This window comes from Astyanax mexicanus, chromosome 10 (genome assembly GCF_023375975.1).
Source record: "Astyanax mexicanus isolate ESR-SI-001 chromosome 10, AstMex3_surface, whole genome shotgun sequence".
Lineage (NCBI taxonomy): Eukaryota > Metazoa > Chordata > Actinopteri > Characiformes > Acestrorhamphidae > Astyanax > Astyanax mexicanus.
Genome location: NC_064417.1, coordinates 37,424,285 through 37,442,853, shown reverse-complemented (window position 1 = coordinate 37,442,853; position 18,569 = coordinate 37,424,285). Strand labels below are relative to the sequence as shown.

The window sequence follows — 18,569 nt, the reverse complement described above, 5'->3', positions numbered from 1 at the left end:
TTATAAAGTATAAAAGTAAAAATAGTGGCATATTGTATACCCCTCTTTTAAACATTTTCCTAAAAACAATAGTGACTATACTGCCAAGTCAAAGAAAAAGTTGCCAGCAAAAAAAAGGTCTTTCCTTGAGTCTCCGCAAGACTCTGGAACGAATAGAAACTAATAGGGTGTCGGTATGGTATAAGTTTATGCTTCTCATCCACCCACAATCAAAGTACATTTGAATACTGATGTCATTCTTACTTTGGTCCTCTAGATAGTCCCTAAAAGTATAGTAAAAGTGTAGAAATATAGTATTTAGAGACTTAAAACATTCCCTTAGTGTGATCATTATTATCATCATTAAATAAAATTGAAATGAAAAACATTTTGGTAAAAATTAAATAGACTATTTAGAAATAGACAGCAATTAAGAAAACAAAAAGATTGTAGCCAGAGAGTGTGTAATCAACCGACACAATCTTGTGGTACACCCTAGAAAATGGCAGATCCTTTGAGAAAATAATATTACTGACAATGTTGAGTAAATGATCTTGTCAGATTCCTATACTGACTTTGTCCCTTTGTAGTCTATAGTCTGTGTTTTGTGTTGTTTTTGCTTATTCTGTGTAGTCCAGGTCAACTTAACCCCTGTCTATTTATTTATTGATTTGGGTTAGAGGTGGATCTCTAGGTGTTGGTGACAACTGGCCTAAAGCTGCTCAATATGCTCTTGTATGGTTAATATCAAGACAATTTAACAGTTAAAGTAAAATATATTTTTATCTAAGAGTAAAATTGTTTAACTTGATGAAAGATCTGGTGGTGAGATCTATGTGCAGTATATACTATATACTATGTCGTAGGCTATGGGTGAATGCTTTGACAGCAGTTATGGTATTATCAGAAGGATAAAGGGATTTTATGCGTCACAACATGGGACAGCCTGCCACTGTCTCTATCAATCTGACACACTAGTCGTTTATAGACTAGCCTACATAATCCAGCTCTCTCTCTCGCTCTCTCTCACTCTATCACCCATCCCACCTATTCCAAATCACACTCTCATTCTATTTTTATCCACATGAAGGGGAAGCAAAGCCTTTACAATCAATTTGTCTGTTCGATTAGCCCTGGCTGAACTTGCAATAACCATGAAAAAGTAAATAAAAGGAATGAATAGAATGAAATAAAAGCAAGACAACTCTTTTAGACCCTCTTGAGGAAGATGAAAAGGGCTGTGGAGCCTTTATAAATTGTTTTAACAAATCACAGCATTTCATTTCAAGTTTACATGCTGGAAAAATGGACCCGGTAGCATCACAAAGCAGATACAAACTCAAATCTTTATTTGTCTCACGCTTCTTTTGCAATTGCTCTATTCTGATATCTTTATAGCCACGCATGAAGCAGAAGGAAGGACTACAAACAGCATGCAGTTTCATATACACTCTCAAAATACCAATGTAAAACATTATGGTTTACTTTACATTCATCAATACATCTTCACAGATGTTTGTGATTTAAAAGTTAACATTTGATGGGCAGGAGTATATTATCAGGACTTATTGATTTTTATATTTTAAGAGGTACTTTTTCATCAAATAATGGCAAGAAAGGTGGCATTTAAGAATTATATAACACATTAGCTGGTATTTAATAATAATATAAAATAAGTAAGAGTTGTGCATATGATTTTGTCCCGAATCATACTCTGTTTTAAACTTTTTGGTCAACCAGTCTCTAGCCTTTAACTGGCTGGTGTGGCCTCCTTCTCTCCTGCCTCTTCCTCTGTTGGCTCAGCCTGGGATGGGGCAGCATCCACCTTCACTTGGTTTAAGATGTTCTTGACCTTTTCTTTCAGCTCCATGATGGTCTCCTTTACTCCCTTTTCCAGAATGTATCCCTCTGTCTCGATCTCCACGTTCTCCTGGCCCTCTACAGCCTCCATGGATGTCTGAAGGAAGCGCAGGCTGAGCAGCACAGTCATCTACATCATGGAGAAGTGGGCAAGAGGGAGTCAAATGTCAGTGCCTTATGCATATGATTAAGTGTTGAAGTGTTTTAATAAAAAAAAAGAAAAAACTTGTGTTTTTTGCAGGGAAAAACAGTGCTCCATAGCCCTACTACAAACATGTTTTTGTTTTAAAAACGCCTTTAAATTATAGCATTATTTCATTGTAAGGCTTACTTAAGTGCAATCATGCAGAATGAAGTCCAACCGGTCATGAACATTTTAGTGGTAAAAAAAAAAAACTTTTTTTTTACTGTTGCATCTGATCTGCTCCTTAGTAGACTGACGTGGATCTCTGTAAAGCTACTTTTAAACAAAGTTAGTTGTTAAAAGCTTTATACGAATACATTCAGATTTAACGACATTAAAGATATCTATAAAGGAGCCACACATCACATTCTTTGTATATTTGAAAGAGTATCTATTAAGAATATACTCTGGTGTGAATTCCTCTGTTTAATTACACAGTGGTAATCACTGAGCAGCTACAGATGGCACCTGTGAGTCAGATCATATTATCATAATAAGATGGAGACAGAGCTGCTTTCCCACTAGAGTCGATCGATAGCTGGAGAGAGATAATTGTTTGAATGGTTGAGTCAATAACGACATTCATATTAATTAACACAACTGATGAATTTACTGATATATATTTATAGCCATGCATGAAACTACAAAAACATGCATTTTCCTATAAACTATCAGCATACTAATGTAAATCATTACGGTTTCCTTCACGTTTATCAACCTTTACAGTCTTTACAGATATTTGATAAGTCAATATACAATATTGATACTTCCATACTTCAAAATACAACAAAGTTGCTGCTGATATTTAGTTTAAATAATAGTGTACCATGTTATTTGGCATAATCAGTCAACTGTTTACCTTTTTTTCTGATCTATTCTATGATTTCAAGATTTATTATGTTTCTTTGGTTTGTGTTCCAGTGCAGACATTGTGGGGCATTATATGTATTAAAAGTTATATACTGTACACATAAAATGTCCAAAATAATTAAGGCTTTCAACTTTAAACTGAACTCAACATGTTATTTTCCTAATGTTATTTTTCTAATATTGCATATTTTTCCCTCATGTTAGGTGTAATCTACATGTTTTGTACCTGAATGAGGAAGACAGACATGACTGCAGGCCCGATTGTGTTCATCAGGCTCATGTAGTAGCTGACCAGAGCCTGACGACAGCCGCGGTTGTACAGGTTCAGCTCCTCAGACTGGTACTCATAATTGAAATGGGCTGAGTTATCCAGGAGTTGGTACTGGATGCAGGGCCTCGGGGAGGCTGGATTACAGCAACTGAACGGAACTCCATCCAACAGGTAGCGACCATCCACGTTACTCCTCACACGACTGGGCAGAAGAAAAAGTGGCAAAATAAACACAGTCAGGCAGTTAATGCTAGATATGTAAACAAGCTGTGGATGTTTTCAGACCCTTATGTGCCATTCCTAACTTTGGCATTGACTACGTATTATTTAAAAAAAATGTGATCAATAAGCTTTAAGATTATTGCTTAAAAACTTAAGTAAAACGTTCTAGGCATTCACTTTATGTTGTTTTCTTGTGGTTACATATTTCACAGCAGAGATAAATTAGCACATTGTTCTTTGTATGTTCTAAATTGATTTTTGGGGAAATCCATAGTGCTTTATAGAAGTATGTGACTATTTTGAGAGAAGATCAATGTAAATCAGTCTGCGTGGCATGTTGTCATGTGACCCTTTTGATCTGCACTTTGCAAAAACAACATTTTCATTGATTTTGAAGGCAGAAATCTGGGGCTGTCAATAATGTTTACAGGAACAAGAAGAACTGCTGGGGAATCCACTGAATACTAATACTGAATTATAATGACACTGGCTCTCTTTTCGCACTCTGTCTTTTGTTTCTTTCTCTTTCTCAATTCCTCTTTCTCTGGATTCCAATGACTTACTCTTTCACTTCTTTGGAGGTAAAGTCCAGGTAACGGTTGTTGATCCACTGCACCTCAAACCAGTCCCTGTAGTTGGTGTTGCCACAGCACTGGAACTCCATCTGGAGACGGTCAATGGTCTCCTTCTGGAAGCATCGGCCTGGTGTGTCCGTATCCTGTGGAATGATTTACCAGTCATGTCATGTTTACCAAACACAATAACTCTAGAATAAGTGGAAACTCTCCTCTGAACATTGTTCTTAATCCTAGACTTTATCTGTATTTTACATTGGTCAGCACACTACTGTGTGTGACTTTATGATGACTAAGCAACTGGTTGTTTATCTTCTCTCTCACATCCCTTTGCTACACCCCAGTAAAATTATAATTAAGGTGGTTTTCTACTTGATTTTAATGTATAATGATTCAAAACCATAATTTTTGGCTTAATTCATGGCTGCATTCTTGGCTGCTAATCATAGAAGGCTGTTTGAAAGTAAGGGGCCGATGCAACCAATGTTAGGCAAGATTTTAAGGACCCTTATTTTAATCAAAAGAATACAGTCACACGTATGTAGTTTAACATACTGCATAAGCTTGTTATCAGGATTATGTTACCTACCACAGCAAATGTTATCCAAGCTAACATACATTTTAATTAGTGGTAGCTTTTTTTAAATTTTAGTAAATACTGTATCTTAAAGTTTAAATGTTTGTTAAGTTGGGTGACATCACCACACAGCCTTGATAGACTGTTATTTTCGTGTGACCAATAGAGAAATAAGTCTTCATATCACAGCACTAACAAGAAACCGCCCTACCTCGGCTGCAGCCAGGGATTGTAAAAGCCATTGTCACATCATGATAGAGATAGTATTATTATGTACAAAAATGTATTTTGGACATTTGTTGTTGTTGTTGTCAAGGCTAAATAAATTAAGTCAGAGAAAGAATGTTTCTGGGTGCTGTTCGTAAGGAATTCACCTTGTAAAAGCGGATGCCGTTCTTCAGGCCCACCTTCAGAGACTCCTCCAGGCTGGGCTGCAGGGCATAGCTCATGATCATGGCCACCAGCAGCATGGAGGTGAATAAGAAAGAAATGCAAAAGAAAGGAATGAGGATGTTCTTCCAGCGTGGAAATCGCGAGGCATCCAGCGAGTCCTGACACACTTTGCCAGCGCAGATGTTGATGCCCACAGATGCCAGACCCACCATAATCAACAGATTGGGCACAATGTGGATGTCATTATTGTGCATCACCTACAAACAACATAAAACTTTAATGAATAATGAGTTAAATACACAGTTGCATTCATATTGAAGATTTTATTTATTTTAAAATGTCAATCCTATTGATTTTGTTGCATAGAATGATAATGGTTTTGCACATCTCCCTAATTAATGGTTTTATCTAAAAACATGACAACATAAAAAAACCTTTACATGATTACCATTTAATAGCTCTTACCTGGATTTCCAGGCAAATAATCATACATACATTTACGTAATAGATCCTTTTATTGTAACATAATAAAGATTTTACACTTCAAAAAAATGTTTTTTAATACTATAAATAAGACATTTTGCATTACATTACATTTTACATTATATTTAGCAGATGCTTTTATTCAAAGCGATTTTGCATACACTGTAGGAATGTAATAACATTTAAATTGCATTTTATTACAGTGAATTGGATCATGATTAGTATGTAAGCTTGTGGTTAACTCGTGACTTTTGGTTTGTGGCTAGCGTGTTAAATAATTTTGTGTTACATTAAATTTGAAAAAATAATAAAGTAAAGGGGCTGTGAAAGTTTAAAATTCTGCTTGTGCTGACCTAGTGACTTCCTTTTCAGGGTGTTGGAGCTTATTTCCTGCTCCTTTGCCATGTGGCCTGAAGAAATCCATTACAGCCTAGTGAGGGCTGACGGATGTGACACCACAGCTGCCTTAGTTGCAGTGCTGAGTCTGCAGACACTGGCAGTTGTTCTCACCATGTTTGCACAAAAATGAGGACATGGTGCTTCTAACTTGAGAATCATATTGCACAGACTATGACTAGTTCAGATCAAGTCTTGTTTTGCAACTCAAAATCAGAAATGCACTTTAAAGGCCTGATGATTTAACATTGTTAGCCATGTATTGGAATAGACTGAATAGTAGCTTTTACGTACAGATAAAAATAATTTAGGTAAAGTTATATTTGCAATGTTCTACACATGAAAAAATGCCATTATCACAACATATTTCTCTCAGATTCTTTTTATTATTTTAGATTTTTTTCCCTTAAATATAATGCTAAACATTTCATTAAATAAGACATGGGCCCCAGTCTGCACTGTGTTAAACTCTGTTTGTTACATCTGTTGTCTACAAAACTTGATAACAAAAAAAGAATTAAGACATGGGCCCCAAGTCAATAAACATTAAATTTGAACATCTAGTGTTATTTTCAAGCTATTTATAGATTTTTTTTTCTCCTGATGTTCTTTAGATGTATGTTTACTGTTACATACTACACAATGATACATTAAATAAGACTGATTTTCTGGTCATATATGAAGCATTTAAAAATCTTTATTTCATTAAAATGTGTTGTATGTTGAGTTAGCATGAAAAGTAATTAAGGCCTAGTACCTCTTCCCTGCGGACCAGTTCCGTCTTAAGAAAGATCCCTGTGGCAAAGGTGATGACTCCAGAGAACATGGCCACCCATGACAGGAGCCAGAGGGCCTGGGCCAAACGCACTCTCCTCTGGAAGGAGAACTTTAACTTGAGGACTGTCATACTAGAAGAAGAGCATACGGTGGGGGAAGGGAGAATTAAAGGATGAGCTGGAGAAAGTGAGACAAGTGACTGTAAACAAGAGGATTAGCCATAAGTTTAAACACCAGCAACAAAATTGGAGAAAGGTGACGCAATTATGAAACTATAACATCAGTTCTATGTTCTTATTTATCACATAACTAAAGTTAATGCACTATAATTACCTAGCCTACTTCCGAGAGGTCGACGCAAAGGATGAGAGCGGGGATTTGCAGCTTTGGGATGTAAATATGTCTGCCCTACTGCGTTCCATTCGGGAATAAACAACCACTTAAACGATAGCAAATAGAATTCAATTATTTAGAATGTAACATTTAATAGCAGGAATCAACTTCAAAACAAACAATAACCCCTTAAAATTTGAAGGCCTATTTGTAGGCCAACAGAAATACAACTTACTCTAATAACTATATTACACGTCATAGTACTGGAAAAATTATTAATACATTTTCTAAAGACCTCAGATTATAAAACTAGATTTTTAAGATTCAGGGGTTGATACAACTTTCTCCAGGATTTATAAGCAATCTCTCCATTGCTATTTCACTAAAATTCAACCAATCGCGCTACATTTTATTAAATTTGACATAGATGTTCAAATAATGGATTACCTTTAAAATTGTTCAGTTCCGTTGGTTTGGGACCCAGAGCCTACAGTACACCTCCTACAGTTCCGCAGCCATTTTGGAGAGGGCTCAGAAATATAATATAGGGCATTATTATGTCTTGGGTGCCATAATCTCTTCTCCTCAAGTCCGATCCTATTAAACTAACTCCAGCCAATAGGAATCCAGGCCAATGTCCTTTGAGCACACCTGCCCTTGGACTGCAAAGCCTAAGAGAGAGAGTGGGAGGGGTCCCAGGTATAATATAGTAGGTCTAAGTGCACTAAACTGGGAGGGAAAGAAAAAGTTGGATAACACTGGAAGTAAAAATTATTGGGGTAGAGAAAGGTAGGGAGACACTTTACCATAGTAAAAGTGTAATGTATATATGGGTAAGAGCTCAAAACGACTTCTAAATATTGACCTAGAAATATATATTTAAATGAAAGCATACATTTAAAAATATGTAAACATATATAAATGTGAAAAGTAAATGTTTTTTTATCTTTTCGTTTTAAGTAAGGCAGTAAATAAATGGCAGTACAAGCTGTGGTTGTGAGCAGTGCCATTGTATACTGATATGAATTTGATTGCATGTTTTAGTAAAAATGAATTTAAAAAAAAATGTGCAGCAACTTTACTGGCTGGTGAGAGAACATGAGGGAAAATCCCTTAGTTCACATAGTAATATGTGTAAAAAAAAAAAAAAAGGACAATTACACAAGTATTTTCCACCCAGAGTAATGATATTAAGAACATATTTTACCAGGTTTATGTACAGACATTTATTAATCAACAGTAAGGAAAAGTGTCTACATACACCAAGATACAAACACCAAAATCTCAGCCACATTTTAACATTTCACTAAATATTATGTAAATAAATGTACATCTGCATTTCTACCACTTCTACCATAAAATTGTATAAACAAACTGTAATTAGGAAAAATTGTAACATAAAAATGGACTGAAATACAGGCAAGTAAGTAGCAAAGTCACACTACATAGCTTACCAGATACCTGCACAAGAAGAAAATTTAACTAGATGCAAAACCAGTGAACTTAAGAACACCAACACAATCACATGTTTATTTATTAGAAAATATAAGGTTTGTTACGATATATAAGGTAGGTTAAGACACAAAATAACCATAAAATTATCCAAACAATGTCTGCTTTTGAATTTACAACTTACTGAAACTCTAAATTCACTATTTGTCACATTGGGTTTCCTCTTAAAGACCGGGTGTTTAGACATCTTCTTTTTCCTGTACATGTCATCTTTTTGGGATGCAAAATGTGTGCCAGACTAGGACCTTTAAATTGCATTAAATTTTTTCAGCACTTTGTATTCATTTTTATAGTCACTACAAATTTGGTAGCTGCATTTAAACTGTTTCCCACCACAATGAAAATGTTCTCTATAAGGTGGTAAAATTTAAACTCTTATTTGCTTTTTTATTTTTATTTTATTATATAGGTGCAAGCTGGAATGAGTGGATGTAATTTGGTCATATAGGTTATCAGAGTCTTAGTAAATAAGCAAATAGTAATATATTCACGTTCATAAATATAGTTGCATTTGGTAAGAGTCTTATATAGTCTCTTATATTGTTTTATGACTAAAAATCAAGTTCCAAATACAAAGAATAGATCTCCATTTTAAAATGCTTTTCTAATTATAAAAACTGTAAAGACACTTAAAAGCAAATGTCACCAGAAAGTCTTGTTAAAGAAACCTCAGGCTTTCAAATAATTTTTCAGTGAGAAATGCTAAAGATTCTAACAGTGAATGAGCTGAAAGAGAATAAGCATCATAAATGAATCATGCAAAGTGTTTACTAGATTCCATTTGATATTCACTGTTTGCCACTGTTAAAACATTCAGTGGAGCTAATCTGTTATAGAATCCTAAAAGCCCTCTGCAGGCCTCCTGGCCCAGTCCCTGCCCACATGATCTCTCTCTAACGGGCCTTCCTGCACTGGGGAAGGAATCTGGCTCATAAAATCATCCAGCATCTTCTGAGCTGAAATATAGGTGACCTCATTTGAGTCCTTTCGTGAATTAACTGAACTTGTGTCTATTCTCTGCACTCCTGCTGCTCTGTTTGTGCCTGTATCCTCCAGGCTGTATGGATTAGCTGGAACATCATTTGCCCTCCACATGCTGCCAGAGTGCATGTCTGTCTCTAAACCTAAATGATGCACTGTGACCATAGAGTCTTCCCCTTTGGACTTCTCATCTGTAATCTTTCTATAGATGGCCTGGCTAATATCAGCGACAGTAAAAGGTAAGTTTGAATCCTCAGGTTTTGGATGAAGGGTGGCCTTGTGTTCATCAACTACAGTCTTCTCTGACACTGTCCACGGGTCTTGACTTTCTGTCCATGGCAAAAATGCTGTCACATGCTGCTGTCTGTCACTTAGGCCTCTCTGAGCAGAGAAAAACCAATCAGATTCTTGCTCTTCCTCTCTCCCAGCAGGTGATTTGTTGTCCCTGAGTCCTAAGGCTCTGTTTGATTGGTCAGTGTCAGACTGAGCAGGTGAGCTGGGGGAGAGTAAGAAGCTCCTCACAGCCTCCTGAGAGTCAAAATGCTTATCCAACAGCTCCTTAATCAAACAGGGAACCTGAAAGATGGAGAAAAAGACTTAATACACCAACGATGATCTCAGAAATGAATCACAAAAAACACATTGTTTATAGCAACATTTTCTATTATTTGTGAAAAATAATAAATAAACCAGCATTAATCCGTTCAGCTGTGCAGCCTGTGTGTGTGCTCACATTGATGTTTTCCAGTGAGATGATGGTATTTTTAGCTGCATCCAGCTGCTTAGTCAGTTCCATAATCCTGTGCATGTGGTATTTTCTCTCCGAGTTCATGCTGTCCACCTAAAACCGTAACAAAAATGAATTTAAATTGTCTGGTGATGCTTAGGTGTTTCATTATGTATTACATGCTAGCATTAGAGCTGCCTGCAACATATATATTGCAATCTGTGGCCTAGAGGCAATAAAAAAATGCTTCAATTAATGGACCAATGACATTACAACATATAAGTTTGGTTTGACATATAAAAGAAGAATGGATTAACATGTTTTGTATATTTTTTCTATTTTTTTTTTCAAGATTTATATAACTATTTATATTCTTTTTCTTATTCATAAGTTTATATTAGAGCACTTTCTGTATTCATGAAGTTTGTATGTGCATATGTGTGTGTCTCACCACAGACTGAAGCTTCTGCTCTATTACAATGTTGGCCTGCTGGCAGCTAGAGTAGTTCTCCTGCAGCCTGAGAGGAAGCAAATTAATTTGAGCAGTTACCTCAGGGTTAAACTGGGCCTATAAAACATCCTTTATTTGGTCTACCATAATATTGTACTGTGCTATCATATATAAATTCTAATCTACCGGCATCTCACCTAATTTCAGCAATGGAGTAGATATATTTAGGATGTACCTGCTTGCTTGGTTAAAATAAACATCTATTACAATCTATTACAAATAAGATTGGTGACTTATGCAGTAATCAAATTATAGTTTATAAGAAAATAATAAATATATTATAACACATTATTGTCTTTAGGGATTTATGTGCCACTAAAAGCACAATGTTAGCACTTTATTATCCTGTTAATTTTCAGAATATGAATAGTAAGTTACTATAGTTATCTGGCTAACAAATCTTACCTTTTGTATTTCTCTTTAAAGCTGTTTAATTCTGCTTTGCTGCACTGAAGCTCTCCCTCCATGTTTTCAATGCAAGCTACTGCCTGCAAAAGATTTTCATGCAGCTCCTTGTTGTACTGCTCCAGTAGTCTGCAAAGCATCAGGGGATTTGGAGTTTTTGTTAGATACACAAATCCAGTTACCATTTCTATATATAAAGCACCTGTTTTGTGCTGACCATAAACATTACAGTCAATAAGAAAAGGTTTAGGTTTCCTTATAAGCCTTCATACAGATAGATTACTGCAGTGCAAAGCTCTGTGCCCAATGAGAGACTGGCAAAGGAAGATCAATTTTTAGGCCGGCTGACAGAATAGAGTAGCAGGCCACACAAAAAAGAGGAATACTCTGGAATAGGCAAAATCGATAAGGTGAAATAACACATGAGAGAGGAAAACACTCACTCAGCTCTGTCCTCGATGCTCGCTGAATCCTAGGGGGTGGAAGGGCAGGGGGCATGAGGGGAGAGAAAGATAAGCAGAACATTGATTTTCCAAGTCATCCGCTTCAGGAAAGTACATTGATTCAGACTCATCCGGTTGCACCAGCTAATGAACTCGTGGGCAGAATGGGGGTTACACTTTATCCTACGGTTCAATTTTTACGGTCAAACTAATTCAGGGAAAAGATATTGTAGCTAATTGGTCACAAGTGAGAATCTTATTGCAAACAAAATTACATGTTAGAAATGTCCAGAGTGAAAACTATTTTCTTGTTTTCTTGTTTCTATTTTCTCCGTAATACTGAATTTTGCACAATATTGCATTGCAAAATTTAATCATGAACGAACCAAAACTTTCCTTAAAAAAATGTAAATAAAATATCATTACATTAACTTAAATTGAATGTTCTATTTTTTTACATTTATACGCAAGACTTTCCTTTTTTGCACATTTGTTGTCCTTCATGTCGTGGGAAAGCTTAATTAAGTATGGACCAGAAGAAATGCTGCAAAATGGCTCCAACAACAAGTTAACAAAATATAATTTAAGTAAACATGTACTATATTTTGGAACCATAACTGTATTTATAACTGTATAGTTTCCACTGTATTTAACATCTGTAACTACCACAAAGTCAGAAAGGCACATACATATTTGCAAACTGCGAATGCAGTTCTGAAAACTCACCTTTTGGGAGTTTTTGGAGTGTCTCCTGTGTCCAGGGTGTTTGTGCTTCTGGCTGTTCTCAGAGCTGGGGCTGGTGGCTGTGGAGGACTTGCCAGAATGTGACTCAGATTCCACGCCAGAGGTTCTGGCTGGAGGTGGAGAGCCCCTGTGCTCATGTACGGTATAAGGCTGCCCAGCCAGGCCACGGCCTCCGCGGTGAGGTCCTGTGTGCTTGGCGTGATGGTGCTTCTCCTGCTGCACTGGCTCGGGACTGGTGCTGGTGCCATCAGTGTGGAGTTGGTTGTATTTTCCATGCTTCTGTTTGTGGGAGGATGTGCCTCCATGTCTGTTAGCAGGGCTGCAAAATATATTTTTTATTATATATATTATATATATATATATATATATATATATATATATATAGCCACATATATGTAGCAATAAAATATTTTGTCTGCATAAAGCATTACCTCTCAGTATTGCTGGGACGCCTCTCGTAGCTATGCTGCTGGTGCTGGAGCTGCTGTGGAGGGCTGGAAGGACTGGAAGGAGTGGCAGTGTGACGGTTACGGTTGTTTTTGCTGAGTTGAGGTTTCCTGTGTGAGTGAGAGGGCGAGTTAGAATCCATTCCTTTTCTGATCTCGTCTGATCTGGTGGGTTTAGAACTGTGCTGTTTGGTTATGGACTGAGTGCGCTCCTGTCCCGCTGTGGCTGCTTTAGTGGGCTGTCTGTGTTCCTCATGGGACATTTTGGGAGACGTTTGTGTGGGGCTCCGTGTGATTCCGAATGAGCTAAGCCTGGATGGGCTGATGACCTGCATGGTGATTTCGTCCAGAAAGGCAGAAAAATCAAGCTTTCCTTTCAGGACATCTGCTTTTACTGTCTCCACTGTGCTCTGCTTGCGTTGACCAGTCACTTGCACTCTAGTGGACAGTACCTCCATAGACTTAGATTTCCGGAAATTTCCTTGCAGCTGGCCTTCATCTTTGTTCTTCAAGATGCCTTTGCTTGGCAGCTGAATGGATGACACTGCCCTTTTAGGTCCTGCCATGCCTCTTGCTGCTGCTCCTGTGGTGCTTTCGTTGAAGGCAAGGTTTTGTCCCAGGCTGGTGGTCTTGTACAGTGGGCCTGGCTCTATTGGGTGGGCTTTTCTAACTGCCCTGAGGCTCTGCTCTAGCCTCTCCTCACTTCTGCTCTGGCCTCTACGGAGTTGGGATGGCTTCTGCCTTTGTGTCAAACCCTGGCGCTGTTTTTCAGATTTGCCAATTTTTTGTGGATGTTCCTGCTGGTGACGATGGTGCGAGAAAACTGCTGAGTCACTTTGATCAAAGTCCAGATCCTCTGATTCCTCATCTTGGAACTTATGCCTGGCTTCTGGAATGTTGGAGCAGGACAGGGAATGCTGGGGTTTGTTTTGCAGGAGGTATCTCTCATTGTCTAGACTGGGCTCCGATGTCCAAGGCGACGATGAAGAGGAAGAGGAGGAAGAGAGGCTGGATGTGGATGCTCTGGAAAGAGTGTTTTGTCGGCTGTTCTGTCCTACAGAGCTTGCGTGATTCCGATGGTAAAGGGTGTGACTTGGGTAGTCGTGTTGATGGAGGCCATGAGTATCACTGAGTCTTCTGTATTCACCCAAAGGACTTGGGCTGAAAAATGAACAGAAGGGATTATATGTTAAAGTAGGGGTTTAGCTTTTGTTTTTTTTTATATTGCAGACCTATCTGAGTAGTTTTTGAACAGTCTAAGTTACCCCCACACTCTGCAACGATATTCTCCAGCTGCAACTTCAACATTTTCTGTTTAATAAATTCTAAGACTGTTGTTATAAATTAAATGAAATATAAGCATGGATAGCAACTATATTGTTTAAATAAGAAAATTAAATAACACCGTCAACTGCAATATGTGCAGTATTGTACATTGAAATAGATTGGAAACAAATTCATAAGTTATGTCCTCATTGTTCTGCCAAAATCATAACTCACAGATACTGACAGGGTCCCTTGTGTATGCTGTATAGGGTAAAAAACTATGATATATATGATATTCGTATACCTTTGGTTGTATTGAGATAAAGAAAAAAGGCTAGGAACATACCCATGTGGTCCTCTGTATTGGTTTTGGTTGGGATGGCGGTGCTGTACATGGTGATGAAGACCATGACGTTGATGTTTCTGAAGTTTAAGCTCATCTTCTGATGATCCGCACACTGGAGTAAAATACTTTTCCATCTTCCACTGACTCTCTGCTCTTCACAGTTGACTCACAGCTCAGAGATGTCCTGTCATGGTAACATTCACACTTGCCAAACCAAAAATCTAAATCAAAATCAAGATCCAAAGTATAAAAATATTTATTTTTGTACTCTTTAATAAATCCTACATCAGAGGCTCAGACTACACACTGTAGAACTGAAACTTGCCCAATGGCCTTGAAACACTCTGGTACCCAATACCCATGACACTCTGATGTAATGATGCCACATGAGCTGAATGAGAGCGTGAGACAATTGCCCTTGTGGACAGGCAATGATGGGGACAAAATCAATTGTGCTTTGGAAAAAAGAACTCTTACATAGCATGTTTGACAGCTTGCACTCTTAATTTAATCTCCTACCTTATTTCTGAATAAGATATGTGAATATGTGAAGAAACTGAGATTTTATGAATGATTTCATACTGTTTTTGTCACTGTATAGATTTACATTATTATTTTAGCACACTTTTGAATGTGCTAACACGTCAAGCAAATCCAGATCTAAGTGACTGAAATAAAACAAAATCAACATTTTTATGTAGTCTAGTCAATGTACTGACTTGAACAGGGCCTGAAATGAGCAGTTAATACCCAAATACCTTCCAGTATGTCTGAATCTTGGCAAGCCGCACAAGAATGTGAAAAGCTGACATCAATTTATATGGTATATTAAATGAAGTTGTTGCTGCTAAAGGTACTGAAAGGGAATAAATGTTATATTGGTGGCTCACTTTGCTTCATGAATAATTGAATATTACAGAATACAGAATATTACATAATATTACTTTATTTTTAATATTTAAAGTAATATTAAAAAGAGCTCTCTCTCTCTCACTCTCACTCAGCAGGGGTTTAGAATAATGTAATTGACTCTTGCAGTTTCACTCAATTCACACCTTCCAGTCAATATCCTGTTACATAATGGGCACATTTGGTGATGTGCATGTGTTACCCTTTTGCACATAGAGCTAAAATGTGGTACATCTACAGTTTGGTGAATAAAAAAGTAATTTAATAAAAAGTCCACATTTTAACACAAATTACAGTCTTCAAGCATAACCAGTAAAACTTGTAGATAAACGTGAAAAAAGACTATGAATGCACACTCATTCACATATTCATTCTCAGTGTTAATGGAAAAAATAAATATATCTAAAATATATATATATATATATATATATATATATATATATATATATAGAGAGAGAGAGAGAGAGAGAGAGAGAGAGAGAGAGAAAATAGATGTTTAAATCCTTTTCTGGTTCATAAATGGTATTTCAATAAATAAATAAAAAATACACACACACACACACACACACACAAACACACACACGACATTACATGCCGGTCTAAACTAGTTAATGCTGGTTCACGCTGGTATGGCCTGATAAAAACCAGTTTAAGACCAGCTGGTCGTCCAGAAAAAAACATATTTTATATATAACTCTTGACCAGTATAGAGTATGCTTTTTCCCTAAATGACCAGCTAAAACTAAACTAAATTAAACTGTATTTAGCAGTGTTGGTTAACAAGCAAAATAACATTTACACACTTTACATGCTGAACTTTTGTTAGTCCTGTGTTACTGTCCTTACTCTCCTAATGTAAGCCGTTTTATAATGATTTGGAATTACAGTTTGAACTTCTAATTAACTTTATTCATCACTGTGCTTTTTGCGCCCTCTTGTGTTTGAATAGATGCTCTGCTATTTACAAAACATTCTGGTACTTTCTAGTCCCCCAGTTTTAAATTACTTGCAAATGCTAATTAGAAATGACACTGTATTTGGCAGAAAGGTACACCAAAGGTAACACCAATACAGCTTCTCCAGATATTTCCTGTTGTCCTTTTCAGTTTGTTGACACAGTTTGAGAAACAGCTCCAAATTGCTGTAGGCCTACAGCAGGGGGTGGGGCACTGAGGGCTGGAGTCCAGCAGGTTTTGGGGTTTTTCCATTCTCTAACACTCCAGCTGAATCTGTTCACACTAATCAAGTCTGATCAAGTGGGTTTTAGTAGGGAAATCAACAATCTGCATTAGTTCCCTGTTATACGTTCAATGTTTTCTATTTAAAGAACGGATCTCTATCACAGGCTTAACAACAACCAACCATTTCTCTGTAGAGATTTTTTGGTATTAATGTTTATGGTTAATAAAAAAGAAAAATCCTAGTCAAAGATAAAAACATTTTTAATTTTATGTTGGGATTTAGCATGCACAATAAATGACATACTACAGCTAATATAGTGCACTAGATCTCCAATGGTAAATAAATATTCAAATTATGATCTTTTTCTAGTCGTATTATTTCTGCTCTACATAGTTAATAATCCTGTTTAGGACCAAATTACTTCATTATTTTGAAATTTAGATCACGAGATCCCTCCGATTTTCTTCTCATGCAAAATACTCTGTGTATGTAAACTAATGTATCTATTTATCATCTATTTTAGATTGTTTATTTAGTATTTTCAGATTGTAGATAAATAAAATATAAAAGTAATACCTACTCCACAGTAATATAGCTGTATTTTATATATCTTAGAAACATTTCAGGAGTTCCTTAGTGCACTTTTTTCTTTGTGTCCAAAACCTGCTAGGGAGGATTTAGAGAAATATTTCAAAAACCACCCAACTAAAAAATTCAGTTCAAGACCAGCTGGTCAACCATAACAAAGCATACCCTACACTGAAATGCTATCTTTCTTAACCAGTATATGATATGTTTTGTGTGCATGATCAGCTGAAATGTCAAGCAGGGCAGAAAAAAAACATTATTGAGATCTACTTTACTGATCCACAAACAAATATCAGAAAATACACTAATCCTTTAGATAAGTATACTGTAAGATCCAAAGAAAGGCTTGTGTTTATTTTATTTTAACCACTTTAAATTAGAGCGTTCCCTTTAAAGATTAGTTGGCACGTTTGTAGCCACGGCCTACATGCGTCCTTCGAAACAGTCATGGAGCACGTCCAAACTCCTACAACCTCTCACTCCTACAAATCCGCTGCAACTTGTTATGGTTTATATAACATTTAAAGAACAATCTGTGAATGTGATATATATATTCAGCTAATGTGATATATATATATTCCTCATAGCTATGTATAAAACAAGTGTAGTGACCTGTATTTATCTGAATAGTAGTACAGCTTTTTCATTTCAAGATTAGATGACATTTGTAAAACTGTGAAAACAATACAAGATATACAGTAATAGTTAAAATCAATACAAATATTTACTGTATATAAAAATGACCTACTGTGTTAATATACATTACATGTGTAACGACCTGTACGTAAATAACTTAACTACAAAGAGTAACCTGTTAAGTTACAGTACTATATTTTCTCTAAAGAAACAGTCCCCTTAGGTTCTGCAGTCCTCTTTGTTTACTAGAACCCCCTCCCCCACAAAGAGCTCCTTCTTGCTCTCTGGTTCAGCAAGGAATGTGCTTGTCAATACAAAGGCTATGAGGAAGACGTGGGAGACGTGTCCGGACATGACCACGCAGCTAAATAATGTAACTACGTACGTATGATACGTAGCGTTAGCTTTTACTCTGTGTGTTTGGTACACACCACACACCCACACACACCCAGAAAACAACCTAATGACATGTTTGAGTTTGGAATGTGTATCTTGTAGAGAGTTACTGACACAGTGAAATAACAATACGTACTTTATATTAAGGTGTGTATCCCCTGACGTATTCCTGACACAATACATAACCTAACTGTAACTCTAAAATCCCTGACCAAGTGACGAAACGCTTGATTTGTCGGAACTGGTGGTTGTTGGAATATTCTGGTAGTTTCCACACTAAAGCAGAAGAATGTTTTGTTGATACCACTGAATTAACGTCCCACGCATGCGCACTGCTACACTGCAGTAAAATCGTGAAGTAGCCCCGGCTATAAAACCAGTTTAAACCGGATTGCGCAAGACCTTTTCCCCGCTAACCCATATCCATCCGCACTGCGCCTGTGACGTATGTGTTGTTTTTTGAAACCTCGAGTCATCCAGCGCTGGTTCAGTGCGGGGGAGGGGATCGACACTGAGCGCGACGACATTTATCACCAATACCCACACTGTTTCACTGT

General features: G+C 36.9%; 2 protein-coding genes across 4 annotated transcripts; both read right to left on the bottom strand.

Moving 5' to 3' along the window:
• Positions 1-1,306: 1,306 nt before the first annotated feature.
• Positions 1,307-7,476, bottom strand: rom1b (retinal outer segment membrane protein 1b). Its single transcript, XM_007246383.4, has 6 exons — positions 7,368-7,476; positions 6,568-6,718; positions 4,913-5,188; positions 3,950-4,104; positions 3,120-3,366; positions 1,307-1,969 (listed from the first exon to the last, which is right to left on the bottom strand). Exons 2-6 carry the CDS (start codon positions 6,715-6,717, stop codon positions 1,730-1,732), a joined length of 1,068 nt encoding a protein of 355 aa, XP_007246445.1. The 5' UTR covers position 6,718; positions 7,368-7,476; the 3' UTR covers positions 1,307-1,729.
• Positions 7,477-8,105: 629 nt separating this feature from the next.
• On the bottom strand, positions 8,106-18,366 carry si:ch211-276i12.4 (hornerin). Of its 3 annotated transcripts, none has more exons than XM_022684072.2 (9): positions 18,149-18,366; positions 14,302-14,505; positions 12,675-13,850; positions 12,226-12,562; positions 11,500-11,528; positions 11,057-11,185; positions 10,592-10,658; positions 10,147-10,254; positions 8,106-9,989 (listed from the first exon to the last, which is right to left on the bottom strand). In XM_022684072.2, exons 2-9 carry the CDS (start codon positions 14,433-14,435, stop codon positions 9,273-9,275), a joined length of 2,697 nt encoding a protein of 898 aa, XP_022539793.2. In that variant the 5' UTR covers positions 14,436-14,505; positions 18,149-18,366; the 3' UTR covers positions 8,106-9,272. The 3 variants fall into 3 exon arrangements, with proteins under 3 accessions (XP_022539793.2, XP_022539794.2, XP_007246444.3); XM_022684073.2 differs by having other exon boundaries at positions 14,302-14,485; XM_007246382.4 differs by lacking the exon at positions 18,149-18,366 and having other exon boundaries at positions 14,302-14,736.
• Positions 18,367-18,569: the final 203 nt, after the last annotated feature.